The sequence below is a fragment of the Varanus komodoensis genome, unplaced genomic scaffold (assembly GCF_004798865.1).
Source record: "Varanus komodoensis strain SLA01 unplaced genomic scaffold, ASM479886v1 scaffold2, whole genome shotgun sequence".
NCBI classification, from domain to species: Eukaryota; Metazoa; Chordata; class Lepidosauria; order Squamata; family Varanidae; genus Varanus; species Varanus komodoensis.
In genome coordinates, this window is record NW_025335568.1 from 53,063,940 (window position 1) to 53,079,172 (window position 15,233).

At 45.4% G+C, this 15,233-nt stretch overlaps 1 protein-coding gene across 1 annotated transcript in view; it reads left to right on the forward strand.

The window, feature by feature from the left end:
• Positions 1–14,171: 14,171 nt before the first annotated feature.
• The window catches only part of PKDCC (protein kinase domain containing, cytoplasmic), a 52,790-nt gene continuing 51,728 nt past the window's right edge, over positions 14,172–15,233 (forward strand). The window contains exon 1 of the mRNA XM_044429147.1: positions 14,172–14,894. Coding sequence (XP_044285082.1) covers positions 14,172–14,894 — 723 coding nt within the window. The remainder of the gene's footprint in view (positions 14,895–15,233) is intronic.

The window sequence follows — 15,233 nt, forward strand, 5'->3', positions numbered from 1 at the left end:
GACACAGGCTGTAAGTATTTGTGGGTTTCTGGACTAAAACCGGGGTGTGGGGGGGGAGGAGAAACTGGGTGATATGACCTAAAGTTTACCCCTTAAATCAGGAGTGGGTAACTTCCAGGGGCTGGAGGGCTGCATTCCTTTCACCACACTGTCAAAATTGCTACCAAAATTCAGCACTGATTCAGCATTTGGGGTGGCAGCAAAAAAGACCCATTATAAAGCAAAATTGATCTAGTCAACTGGCAGAGTTCCTTGGGAGAAAAAGGGACAAGGAGGGGGGACACAAAAAGGGCCATGGAAGCTCAGTATCTCTGCTTGTCTTATCTATATTATGTTGCTGCCTGATTTCTAGCTCAGCACTCTAGAGGCAAAACTCAAAAATCAACCAAAACTGTGTATACAGAATAAGGGGGTGGGTGGGTAATTCTCTCTTCTTGGTGCATGATGGTCCTGATTCAGATTGGAGTTGTGCTTTGCGATTAACAACAACACTTACTCTAGAATAAAACATGTGCCTGATGATCCTCACCAACACAACTGGCAATACATGTAACTAATAGCTTGACTCTTGATTGCTCTTTCAGGAGAACTGGGCTGTGGGTGTGGGAATCAAGCTATGACTAAAATGGTCAGAAGGTGTGATTTAATTTCCTTAAAGGCCTTTCAGCTTTAGTTGGTTCCCCACAATTCATGCACTTGAAATGAGTTTGAACTCTCTCTCTCTCTCTCTCTCTCTCTCTCTCTCTCTCTCTCTCTCTGTGTGTGTGTGTGTGTGTGTGTGTGAGAGAGAGAGAGGGGGGGGGGGGGCAGCTCTTAAAGATTTCAAAGGGTTAGAAGTACTCAAAGCAGCAGATCTAGTTTAATGGCATCTTCTGCTTGAAAGGCTGGCTAGCCCTAGTCCAGCTTAACAAAGATGGAACTGCAAGATCTTCACGGGGCTTGAAGTTGTCCATCAAAAGCAGACACCTGCATGTGCAGGCACAAGGGTCACCTGATTGCATCCTCTTGACATGTTTGTTCCATAAGCTGGGGCCAAGTTTGTGCAACTCTGTGCCTTCTTTTTTCAGTGATGTGTTTCTTCTTGGCGAATATATAAATAGCCATACTATCAGCAGATGCTGGTGCAAAACCACTGGAAGTCACTGCTGTTGTTAACTGACCAATAGCTTTAGCTACTTGGCAGTACAGAATTGAAATACTAAGGAAATACTCTAGCGGAGTTTCTCAGGAGCAGCTGGTCAGCTACTGTAGCATGCAGGCTTAAGTGTGGGTCTTTCTTCCCCTCCTTCTTTTCTTATGTTCTTAATTACAGGAATGCTAAATTAAAAGCCCAATTTTGCTATCAGCATGTGGTCTTTAAAGCAGCCTCTCCTCCCACCCTCCCCCACCCCACTTTTCCTTTGCCCTATTGACATTCCCACTCCTGAAGCACCTCAGGTAAAATTGCGATGCAAAGGCCCTGCCTAGCAGGCTTCTTTCAGTAGGGCTCCATTATCTGGTAAGCCATCTCCAAGGGGGAGAAGCTGCCATTGTCTGCTTAATGGGAGGTTTTCCTTTGCTTATGTGTGAAGGCCGCTAATCCCACTCTAAATGGGTTCTGTGATGAAGATGTGAGGGACTGTAAATAGCTGTTAGGTGTCTGAAAACAATGGCAGCAATCAGGGGGGAATTATAACCGTGAAGAGAGCTACCCTAGGCTGATAGACTGATCCTTGTTCAGGCCATGGGCTGTCTAAAAAATTGGGGCAGAACACCCAGTGTGCAGTAACTTGGCTGAAGGAATGTCTGGAATAAGGCAAGGGTGGTGTTGTTACCTAAAAGCGATGTTTGCATTTGCCAGCTCTGAAACAGGAATGCAATGATTGTTGTTGCTGAGATTTCTGTTCTCTCCCTACCACCCCAACCTTTCACTTCTTTCAAATTTCCCTCTTCTGTTTTCTTTACATGCCATCCTGTGCATGTTAACACTGAAAAAAGACCTATGCTTCCAAGGGGAATGTTGGAAGTTGTAGCATTTTGTTCCATCTAAATGTGTAGGATTTGGCCTTTAGACCAGGGCAGTTCAGTGCTTTCTATTATTATTGTTTGCAATTCTATGCACATGTAGACAGAAGAAAGACCTGCAGCTCCCAGCGTCTCCCGTCAACACAGTTGTGGGACTTCTTTCTTTTAAAACATGTTTAGGATTGTACCTATTATTAAGTAATACTAGTAATAATACTTTCATTTCCATACTGCCCAATAGCCGAAGCTCTCTGGGTGCTTCACAAAAATGGCAAACTAATAAAACAGTAAAAATGTTTAGGGTATGACATTTGACCTGGGGGCGGGCACAGCCCAGTTGTGGACAGGGCTGAGGACAAAGGGGATCGGGTCAATACACCTTGGATTTGCTGTGGGTGGCTCGTTGGCCACTCTGTGAACTGAATGCTGGACTAGATGGACCTTTGGGTCTAATCTAGCACAACTCTTATGTCCCTACTTCTGCCTCTACATTGACAAGCAGCAGTTCCCTAGTTTATGAAGCAGAGGGGTTTCCTGTCATTTGCATTAAACGTTCACACTTCACAAACAGCATGGAAATGTGGCTTATGGTACAAAGCTACCCATCAACTGAAAAATACGTCTGTGTTCAATGGGGCTTACTCTTTAATGGCACTTTCAAATCTTGAATGACCTATTATGTAATACTCTCCAGCTTGAAATTATCTGCCTGTCTGCCTACCCTCCATCCCCCCACCCACTCGTTGTTCAGTCGGTGGGTCTACCCACCTGTCCGGTTCGGGTGTCTCTCTCTCTCTCTCAACAACAACAATATGACTGTATTTCTTTATAAGAACATACCTTTTAGAACTGGTTGCTGGTAGCCTTTAAGGATACAATCCTATGCATATTTCACTAAGAATAAGGGCCACTGAACACAAGTATAACTTAGTTTGAAGTATATAAGCATTGGATGGTAGAAAATTAAGCCTTTACTAGAAAGTAAAGGAATGATACTGCCCTACGGTAGACTTCTGTAAAAATTAATGCAATGCAATAGTGAATACTGATAAAGCTTTTGTTCTTTTTGGAACTTTGTTACAATGGGTTGGTCCTAGACACACAGCAGTTTCAGTTTTCAGAGAAGGTATAACAAACTCTTTCTCTGTGCCTCTATCTTGTTTTTGTTTTTTTTCCTTATAAAATAACACCTAGCTAATTTTCTTTGCTATTTTGAGAAGCCACTTTTTCCTTTACGTTACTTTGAAATAAAAACTGACTGAATTCATTCAGATATAGCCTTTTGGCTTTCTCAAAAAATATGGACAGAGTTTGTTGTTGTTATGTGCTGTCAAGTCTTCTCTGACTTATGGGGACCCTATGAATGGATACCCTCTGAAACGTTCTGTCCTTGACAGCCCTGCTCAGCTCTTCTAAACTCAAAGCTGCGGTCTCCTTTATGGAATTGATCCATAGAGGAATATTAGGATGTAATCATGCTTGAATGGCCCCCCTCGGTTCAGCAGTCAATGTTAACCACTTATGTACAAAAAGTTACAAACTTCTGAAAGACATTTAGGCTGAGGTTCTTCAGATGCTGGGAACTGGAAGTACAAACCTATTCCAATTACAGCGAGTAGGTATCAAAATAGATATAGGGACATCGTATGGGAGACAACAGGACTGTCGGAGCTTGAACATTCAGGTCCTCCAACCTCACTCTGAAGGAGGCACTTGCACCCAGCTTCCTCGCAGCTGGCATGGAAATAAATGCACTGGCTCCCCTCCTCCCCCAGTTTACAACTGACCAGATGGGTGGGTGGCTGATGAGACCTGTGTAGTCAGCCCCTCCCCATGACCGAGCTACCATACACTCAATATGTGTGAACAAAGCTCCCTATCTGAGCCTTCATGTGTGATGAAAACAGAGGATCTGTTTTCCTGGAAACATCCTGAGATGTGTGGCATAAGAGGGTTTATCCATCTGTTGAACTTTGTTTCAAGTAGCTGGTCTGGTTCTGATGGTTTTCTCTCACTTTCCTGGTGCTTTGCTGCACTTTGTCTACCATATTATTTGCACTGATGTGGTAGTAAACAAGTGTACATCCTGACAGTCACCCTTGGGCACATCTCCAGGGAAGAGTCCAAAACTGCAGACAGCTTTGTTGTATCAACAAAAACCAGTTTTAGCAGTTTTCTTCTTTACCCAGAAGCAGATCTTTTCTAAAGCTAATGGATTTTAATTGCCCATTTAGGGCCAAGCCATTCCAGTATACTTTGCATTACAATAGGGATCAAATGGAGTGAACTTGCTATGCCAGTGATGGTTGGATGACTTTTACTGTCTGCCAATTTACGGAATTGCAATTTGCACAAATTCATATGTGTACTTGAGCAAATTTGCACTGCTGAGAATGGGCAGATCAGATAAAACCAAATTCCTCCCATGTGTATTTTCACATTTTCCTCTAGGGAGATTTGTACATTTTTGATTGGTGCTTTTGATTTTGCACATTTTTCTGAGGCTAAATTTGCACGCGCGCGCACGCGCACACACACACGAAAGAGCAATACTTTGGTTGGCAAGCCCTGTGGATCCCTTTCGATCTGGGAAAGCAAGTTCCCTGTGGAATCTACAGAGAAGATGCCAAGAAATCTGGAATCTGTTTGCAGATCCTTTGAATCTGTTGCAGTTTTCTTTGGCATCCTTAATTACAACATGGTACAATATATCATTGCTGGAGGGAAAAAAATTCCCCACAGCTACTGTGGGAATTGCAGCTAAGTTCGAAGGGAGCAGGCAAGTCGGAGGGGGTGGCAGATAATGTCAGCATTCCTTAAAAAAAAACAAAAACAGGCACCGTCCTGGCTCCGCTATGCCACTGTGTTTGACATATCTGTTTCTTTTCTGTAGCTGGCAGGTGTTGATGCTACCCCTCTTTGCTAGTGCTGCCTCTTTCTTCCTCTATCATGTTAAGCTACTTGGGTGTGGCAGGAAAACTGAAGCAAGAGCTCTTTGAACCCTGAGCCTGCATCATTACTAAGCCATCTTTGGGGACTCATAGGTGGGTGTTCAGATGGTTGAAGTATGCTTTGGAAGAATGTTTTCAGCAGCAGGATCCAGTAGGTGGCGCTTAACTGATAGGCTTTTGGCCCATAATAAGGCTATCCTGTTTGGGTGTCCTGTCTCATTTTGGCCTTGCTGTCATAGACACACAGGTCTCCCTGGTGTCTGGGGCATGGGGACAAAGTGGCCTTTGGAGACATATGTGGATTATACTCACTGGGTTGCTAGAGGTGAACGGCTTATGAAGTGCCCACGCTGGGAATAGCTACTGCCTTGTCCTCACTTGTAACTTGCATTTCCAACCCCATTCTTAGCTAAGGTTTTGGAAACTAGCCAAATGTGCCACAGATTTTTCAGTATTTCACACAGGAGTCCCCCCATTAAAAGGAAATGGGACAGGACTACTGGCTGCTTCACTCAAGCCTCTAATTTGTCAAGAGGGAGCTTTTGACATAAGCATCAAAACTTGAGTCTTGGGGTGAATATGGTTGAAAAGAACATAGTGTAAACCCAGATAATAGGGAAATCTTTAAACTCTTCTGAGGTTTTGATTTAAACCTTTCTGTTTGCCCAATTAATATGCAGCATATTGACTCTATAGTCTATAAGGGCTTCAGTTAAAAAAAAAACTATTTGGGGACTTGAAGTTATTAAACTTATAAAAGCTGAAGGGGGAGAAACCCCCGAGGGTCTTGGATAGGTCTTCCTGTTCCCTTTTCAGATTCTCTCTGTGAGTTATCTACCAGATTCCCACCCTCTTCTAATTACAGCTTCATGGTTTACATGCCGTGCAATTAGAAGAATATTACATTTAAATCAGGAACATATTTTTGATGGAAGTTCAGATTCAGATTCACTTTTGGCATTTTCAGCGTGTCACTAGAATTTCATTGTGACTTTTGGAGACTTGGATTAAATGGAGATTGAACCAGAAAAGAGATGTGATTAATTTTCTGGATGTATATATCATTCTAACAGCTCTATGCATTAAATTGATAAAATATGTGGTGCAGTGCTTAGAGAATTTAACAAGGACTGGGAGACCCATACGCAAATCTCCGTTCTTGGCCATGGGAGCCCTGAGGTGACTTTAGCCAGTCCTTGCCTCTCAACCTGCTTAACAGGAATGCTAGGGAGAAAACAGAGTGGGAAAGATGGATTCCTTTGAACTCATATTTATGTGAACTTTATAAATACAAAAGTGTTTATAAAAGTGAGTTTATGGCCACATCTGTATAGAGCCATTGTGGTGGAGCGGTTAAGAGCTGGACTAAGATTCAGGAGATCTGGGTTGTAGTCCCCAGTCTGCCATGAAGCCCACTAGGTGATTTTGGGTGAATCACGTACTCTCAGCCTAACCTACTACACAGGGGTTGTCGTCATGAGTTTAAAATGGAGAGGAAGAGAACCTTGTAAGGCACCTTGGAATTACAAGAAGAAAGTGGGATATAAATGCAAAGTAATTCATCATCAGTTGGGATAGTGCAATCCAGCTGGGATACTTGAAGCCATAAGTGGCTTGTGCTGGACTATGCTTCCTTCCATGGAGGCAGAGATGCTCTGTGACAGAATGCCTGTTTAGGGGATGTCCCTGTAAAAATCATATGGGGCCCAGGAATCAAATTCATTTTGTTTTTGTATGGTGGTGACCCCAATGAGTGGAAGAATCATAATTATCATGGTTCAATTTGTGGAGGCAGATGCTGTGTTTTGATTTTAATTTGCAGGTTGTCGCCTTTATGTTCTTATGAAATAAGGAGGGATCCATGTTTGCCAGGGATCCATGTTTTTGCATCTTGGCAGCATTTGAATACAAACATTTATCCTATTTCTTGCCTTTGCCATTGACTTAATAACAGAGAAACACACACACACGTTTTATATATGTGTTTGCATATTTGTGCAAGTAATTACAATCTTGGTTGTTACTGAGAATCTTCCCTCTTTCAAACCAAACCCTGTTTTGCCAATTTTTAAGATTGAATATTATAACAACTCATACTGTTTATGACATTTCAGCTGTCTAGCTAATGTAGAAGTAGGCTCTTAGAATGGTATCAGCTTATGTGGAAATTCCTTGACTGTTTTACTCATTGTGAGAGAAACAGCTAAGTCTCACATCCAGATTTTTTGGAATAACCAGCAGTGCTTGAAACTACAGGAGCAGAAGAGCTACCTTAGCTACTGTTTTTTGCAGCCTCCAGGGTCAGGAGCTTGAATTCGTAAGATTTGGTAAAGGACATGAGGTGAAGCTTAAGTACTACACCATGCTGTTCCTTCAGTAATTAGTACATTCTTAATCTTAATTACAATGTTCCTTATTGAATATATAGCAAATTTCAGGCTTCTGGTAGCATAAAAGTAATTTAACAATGACTTTATTCTCATGGCTCTATGAATGACCAAATCACCCATATGTAACTCATACATTTCTGTTCCTCTCTGAAATATATCTACATGTATGTTGGTGACTTTGTAAAAGGAGACAAATTCAACATATTATGCTAGCAGAACCTTGATTGTAAACACACTGACCTAGAAGTAAATCCCATGGATATAAATGGAACCAGTTCCAAGACTGAACAGTCCTATCCTAAACTGTCCCATTCAAAACATTTTTATCTGGAGGTAAACCCTTTCATGTAAGGAAGTAAGTGCAAATAAGACTCCTTTCCAAATTGCTATGGGAGCTTTGTGTATGGCTAAAAACCCTTAATGATTCAGTGGGGCACATTAAGGTATTCTCAACTGAGACTGATTTTCCTGAGCTGATTTCATCAGGATTCAGGCCAGGTATCAGATGTAAGCGGCTACAGTCAGTGCTCGGAACACCAGTGGACTGGATGATGGTTAAAAACCTGCCACAAAATTAGGAGGGGGTCAAAGACAGCCCCTCATCAATTGCTCAAAGTAAATAGAAGGACTTTTTAAAGTTAATGTAAATTTTAACAATTACGACTGTTGTTGTTAAGTGCCATCAAGTCATCCAGAACTTACGCAACACCATCAATGAAAGCCCTCCAGAATGTCTTGTCCTTCACAGCCCTGCTCAGCTCTTGTAAACTCGACGCTGTGGGTTCCTTCATGGAATGTTACATCTCATAGCTGGTCTTCCTCCTCTTCTGCCCATCTTCAACATTGCATTCACCAATGTCGTCTTCTAATGTGATTGAAGTGTAACCATTTCAATTTTGTCATTTTTGCTTTCAGGGACTGATTTGCTCTCGGACCCATTTGTTTGTCTTTCTCTCTGTCCAGGGTATTTGCAAAGCTCTCCTCTAGCACCATGTTTCAAAAGCATCCAGTTTCTTCCTATCAGCTTTCTTCACTCTCCAGCTTTCACTCCCATGCACAGTGATTGTGAATGCAATAGTATGGATAACCTTGGCCTTGGTTTCCAGTGAACTTTTCTAGTTCCTTCATCGCTCCTCTTGCATGTCTCAGTCTTCTAAGTTCTTGGCTACAAGTCTCCCTTTGAATTGGTGACTGCAGTATGCTTTCTTTGTAATTTTGCACATGTTCAGAATAGTTGATTCAAGCATTTTTGTATTTGTTAGCTATCTTGAGCAAGGTATATGGTGTGATTTAGGGCAGGGGTGCAGAATCTCCAAGGGTCAAAACCAGGCTTCTGGGATTCCACCAAAGGCCATACCCATTTCTGCTGCCCATACCTCACTTTTTCCCCATCCACCTTGTTGGTTTCCTGGCTTTTGTGCACCTCTCCCTTACATTCTGAATGGTTGAAATGTTTCTTATTACTGGCAGACTAAGTTATTAGCAACAAGGGTTTCCAGCTAAAACATGCTAGTACTTTTGGCCTGTCTGTCTTGCCTTCAGCCTCATCCTCTCAGTGAGAGGTCCTCCAAAACGGAACTTGGCCTTTGCGCTGAAAAAGGTTCAAGACCTCTGGGGTGTGGGAAGGAAGGGGCTTGGACTTTTGTAAGGATTCAAATCCCCACTGAACCGTGTGCTGCTCATTGTCTCTCAGCCAGACCTTCCTCACAGGGTTGTTATGAAAATAAACAAGGGCAGAACCATGGGCATTATTTCAGACAGGCTGAAAGATGTAATAAAGGAGGGATGAAGTGGTTGAACAAGCTGTTATCCCCCATATCCTGATTAAGGAGATTTCTCCTTTACAGAAGAGCATCCCACCCCACCCAGGTGTGGAGGGCTAAAGTTGCTTCTACAAATTTGAACCTTCACCATTGTTTGTGCTACCTGTGTTTGCAAAGTCAGACTATAACCCCCTTTTCTGGTCCATAAGTGATTGACTGGGGAGCCAAAAGCACCCTGCCTGGATTGACCCCTTAGCAATAATGGAGTGAGCCAGCACTGCCTCTGACCCCCACTTTTTCTAGCCTGCTTTCCAAATCTTCTAGCTGGCAGCACAAGCAAAGTGTCAATTTTCAATGTGGCTTTCTTTGTGTGGGTGACATGAATGGCTCTCTACAACTTTTCTTCTCTCTAAACTTGCCTCAGCCAAACAAATTTCGGCTGCCCTGCCTCCAGTCTTTCCCAACACCCCCCTCCATGCACTCACCCTTTGTGTCGGTTCTCAGGCTAATTATATTTGTTAATGAGCTGCTAACAGCCTAGTAATGCGGGCCTTGATGGATAAGCACACACTTAGCACTAGGGCCCCCAAAACTCACATCTCCAGCAGAGAGGGGGAGTGACCCCATGCTGGGACCTGTGTTGTGGGTTTAAGCTGTAGGGCGCACATTGCTAACTAGGCCCCACAGCTCCCGCCAAGAACTTTTCAAGTCCTTATTTCCTAGTCACAACACAGAGCTCTATATTGAGGAGGCTGTTTTGTCGTTGTGGAGAGACTCCATCCTCCACATTACTGCAGCTTCAACCCATCTTCTGGGGTGATAAATCTTGGCTCCTTGCCACATGGATCTGCTTATAATATTGAATGGTGATTCAAATCTGCATTGCTCAGAGGGAGTCTGAGGTCTTCTGTACCACTAATGTATCTTAATGATGCATCCTTACTATGTTTAGACAAGAAAACAAAACCTTGCACCTCTCAGTATTTCCCAGTCAGTCATCCTGGCTGCTGCATGCTGGGAGATGCCCGTCTATATCTGCATAGGATTGCATCCAACATTGCACCTAACAATAAACCTATCCCAACATATAATGGAAGCAAGTTCCAGTCTGTTCCAATCTTTTAAAAATTGTTCTCCATCTTTTCCTTCTCTTTTCTTTCTGCATCCCTGGTGTGTCTTCTCATTTGAATGTAGTCTGTCCCCCTTTCTTTTTAATTGATGTGAGCCATTTTGAGAGAAAATAGTTGAATAAAAATGCAAGAACTAGGAACACACATATATACATGTTTAGAAAGAAACAAGTCCTACAATTCAAGCATTACCTGTCAGCCATGCCGAAAGTTGTAAGACTTTTTCCTCTCCAAATATGCATAAATTGTGCCCTTGTAAGCCACCCAGAGGCTTCGGCGAATGGGGCAGCATAAAAATGTTTTAATAAATAAATAAATAAATAAATAAATGAGAGTGCCTAGGATGGCAACATTTATTCAAGGGTGCGCAATTCAGTGCTGTCTGGATAGTTTTAGACTACCAGTACCCATCATCCTCAGCTGACAGTATGGGAGTTTTGGTGCAAAACATATGATGGGGGCTAGGTGCCTCTCTCTGTTCTACCCATTCGGTTCTTAGTCAAATTTCGTGTAGACTCATTGAAATCAATGGGATTTAAGTCAGGTATGGTAATACAGGTCTCACTGATTTCAGTAAATCCAAGCAGGCATGCCTAAGTCTGGAGCCAACCTCCTTACACAAGAGTAAGTTCCACTGAACTCGGTGGGACTTACTTCTGCGAAGAGAGACTTTCGATGGCGCTGTAACGCGCTAAGAAGCACCACCACCATCACTTTAAATGAGTCGCCCGCGTTCATCCGGCTCCGACGTCTCGGCTCAGCGCGCTGCCTAAAGCCCGCGGGGCCTCGTGCGCGCGTTTTCAGCAGCCTCGGTCGGTCAGTCGCGGCCACTCCTCCATTGCACAGTTGCCGTGCTGCCCGTGCGTTTAAATCTGATTTTTATCTGTTTTTCCGCCGCCCACCCCGCGAGATCCCTCCGTCGCCAGCCCATTCAGTGCGGATGGAGGAGTGGTTAAACAACTGATTTGCATACACTTGTCTGAGAAAAGCTCATTTACCGAACGACTCGTGGATGGTCTTCGTCCCCCCCCCTTTTTTTTTTGAAGGGGCGAGAAAGCAAGAAAGTGGGAATGGGACAAGCTTATTAAGTGGCCCTAAAATCCCAGCGCGTGCTGAGATGCAGAGAGGTGCTTTCAAACGCTTAACGTAGAAGCTCGGTCTAAGTCGAGCCCTGAAGACTGTGGCGCGAAAGTCCAGAATCCCCTCGGCCGACTGGGCACAGCTGGGTCATTTTGAATGAAGTGAAATGCTTGCTTTGATTAATGATTAGTATTACTTTGATGCCTCTCCCTTTTTCCTTTTGCAAAGGACCCAAGGCGGCTTAGCGAACCCCCCTCTCCATTTTATCCTCGCAACAACCTGGGAAGAAGGCTAGGCTGTGTCGACTGCCCCAAATTGACCTAGTGCGTTTCCCAGCCGAGAGGGGTCTATAGCCTTGGCCTCCCGGGCGCGGCTATAACCACTGCACCACTCCTTTTCTCTAGTAATGACATACTGTATTACTAACCCAAGAAGTTTCCTGCTCGGTACGACTGTTAACATCCGGAGTTAAAGGCTCCCTATCTGCACAGCTAAGCAAAAATTCATGATACGATTTTTTTTTTTTTTGGAAGACTACTATTTACAGCTGCATTTACTAAATTGGATGCAAGTTCTCCCTTTTAACCAAAGGACTCCAGATAAAGTTGCACAGAAGGGTAACAGTGACACATACTGCCTTTAGGTGACAACTCTATTCTCACCCCTTTATTCAGAAGTGGTTTATTTCTGCACTGCCCAATAGCCGAAGCTCTCTGGGCGGTTTACAACCTTGTATTAGAATATATGAAGGTTGCTCTCATGCATATGTGTGCAGGATCACCTTGGAGACAGAAACCACCCTGGACCTCTAGTTCAGTTGGCAAACCTGGCACAGTTTGAAATAGGCAACTGATTGCTAGCCAAGTCAATACAATAGCCTCTACTACAAATCTGAGCTCTGAAAAATATGCACATTAAAAAACCCATCACAAATATGATCTTAGTGAGACCATATTTTGATGTTAGAGAGCAAGGGAATGCTTGATGTTTTTTCTATAATAGGAAAGCTGTTCCGGGTGCAATTCTATGCATGTTTAGAGAGGAAAAAAATTCTACAGTTCCCAGCATGCCTCTGCCACTTATGACTGGGTTATGCTGGGAGTTTTAGGACCTCTCCTTCCTAAATATGAATAGAATTGGGCCCTTAGAATTGGTATAATAAAGAAGAAATAAACTAAGCAGTTTCTCCTATTTATTTTCTGGTTCAGCTAGGAGCCTTCCTTCCATCTGCCAAACTGTATGCCTTCTGTAAATTGCAATTTTGACCTAGGGGTCCTAAGTTTTTCCAGTAGAGGTCAATATACAGTTTTCTGGATGTGACTTAATGAGTATCTGACAATGACAGGAGGACTGGAGGGAGATGTGCATGCTCAAAGATGCATATAACTTTAAAAATCTGACAAATATGTGCAAACCATCACTTGTTTAACCCCCACCCCTGTCAGTGCTTCATCTTTTAGAACACCTTCGAAATAAGAATTGTAAGCTTGGAAGAAAATACAGACTGGAGAATGTATTTGTATGTAGGAGTTGATGGCTTCCTTGGTTGCAGTCCAGGTGACTCCAGAACAAGTATTATCTCCTGGTTAGAACATTGGACCGGGACTCGGGAAATCCGGGTTCCCGTCCCCCCCCCCCCCGGGGCCATGAAGCTCCCTGGGTGACTGCGGGCCAGTCACTGAATTTCAGCCTGATGTACTTCACATGGCTGTCGGAAGGATAAGATGGGAAGAAGGTGGATTATATAAAGCTCGTTAGATTCCTTCCAAGAGGGAAAAACCGCGTGATATAAATGCACAAAATCTTGGAAATGCTGTTTCCATGTTTACTTCTGTTGCTTGTTAACAGCAAATGGGATACAGACAGTGGCGTATTTAAAATATGGCAAGTCTCTCCCTTCGAAAGCCTTCATAAATCCTCACACCGTACCCCATCGTTTCTGCATTTCCCCTCCCTCTCCGCGCGAGATTGCACTGGGTTGTATCTCAGATGAGACCTGCTTAAAGTAGACCCACTGAAATGAATGAGATTTAGGTTAGTGGGGTTGCAGTCGATGTGAGTCCTGCTTAGAGTGCACCCACAGCACTGCATAGTACTAAGATTAATTGTAACTTACTTTTATTTCAGTAATGCTACCTTTAGTAATGCTTACCTGGGAGGCGACCTATTACTACTCTTAAATGCGCTGAAAAAGGACACTTTCCACTTCGTCCCATGTCTTCTGCAGGCGACACCGTTATCGAGTGGGTGCCGCCTCTCGGGCTAGAAGCGGCCTCTGGAACTTGTAGTTCTTCCTCCTCTGGTCTGCCGGCCGCCACCTCAAGAGAGAAGACTTCATTTCCCAGGCATCCTCCCTGCAGATCTCCCCATTCCAGTGGCGAGGGAGAGCCGCCAATCACTTGGCGTCACCGTGTGTGTCTCTATCTGTGCGTGTAGAACGCTCGGAGATTCTATTTTTTTATTTGCGCGCGCGCGTGTGTGAGCGCGCGCGCGTGCAAACTCTCATTTCCCCCCTCGCCGGGCAGCCGTGGCAGCTAATAGGAAGAACAATACCGAGCGCTTTAGGGAGGGCTTATAAAGGCAGGGCTGGAGTAGGCAAGTGTCATGCGGGGGGCTCGCCTCGCCGCGCAACGGAGCGGCGGCAGTGCAGAGTGAAGAGGCGGGTTTTTTGGCGGCGGGGGGAGGCATTTTCTTCTTTGGCCGTTGATTCTGCTGCTGATCTGGAATGCTACGAGTGAGATCTCAGCCAAGCTGATCGCTCGCAGCGAGAGCAGCGGAGGCAGCGAGCTGCCGGACAGGAGAGAGGCAGGCAGGCAGGCAGGACGGGCTGGCTGGCTGGCTGGCTGCCGCGCGATGAAGCGCCGAAAGCTGGCGGTGGCAGCCGGCTTCTGCCTCTCCTTCTTGCTGGGCACTTTGCTCAACGTCTTATTCATCCCGGCTTTTGATCCGCAGCAGCAGCAAACGGCGGCCGTCACGCACTCGCTGGCGGACTCGCCTCTGGACCTGCCAGGGGAGGCGGAACGGAGCGGCGGCCGCCGCAGCCGCTGGGACTTAGCGCGGCAGATCCGAGAGCGCTACGAAGAGGTGCTGCGCTATCAAGAGCGGCGGCTTCGCGAAGCCCCGGGGCCGGCCGCCCCCTCCGGGTCGCGGCTGCTGATGAAACCCCTGGAGCGCCGGCTCATGGATCTCGCTCCGCAGCAGCGGCTCTCCTCGTCGTCGTCCACGGAGCGCAGCTTCGGGTCTCTGCGGTCCGGCGTGGGCACCTCCTCCGGGACGCCCTGGCATCCCCGGGCCAAGCTGGAGCTGTCGCTCAGCCCGCTCCGGCTGGGATGCCGAGACATCCGCAACGTGACCGACGTGCATTACCTGGGTTCCGGCTACACCAAGGCCGTCTACAAAGCCGTGCTCAACCGAAGCCTGGCAGTGGCCCTGAAGTCCGTGGACTTCGCGGGCCACGACATCGACAACTGCGTCAAACGTTACGGCTCTCTGGAGGACTGTTACCGGCTGGCCTCCTATAAGATCGTCAAGGAGATGGTCCTCCTGCAGAGGCTGCGGCACCCCAACATCCTCCAGGTAAAGAGGCTCGCGCGTCGAGGCGGTGGGGTGGCTGGGAGGGCTGATTCCCCGAGGGGTCCGGGCGTGTGTGGAGGGTGAGGCAGTGGGGTGGATCTGATGCAAAATGGGCCACACCGTTGGGGTTAGATTTCTCTTGGTTTAAAGCGGGGTCCTGGCTTACCTGTGGCCGTCCGCTTCTGGCATTGGACACCATAACAGACGAGCAGACTACTCTTTCAGGAACTGGGTGAAGAGGAGGAAGAGAAAAAGTGATGGTCATGCCAGTAGCCGGCGGGATTATTATCTTTGCCTTTCTAATAAAGATGGCATTTGAACTGGGCTCTCTTTGAATTGAGG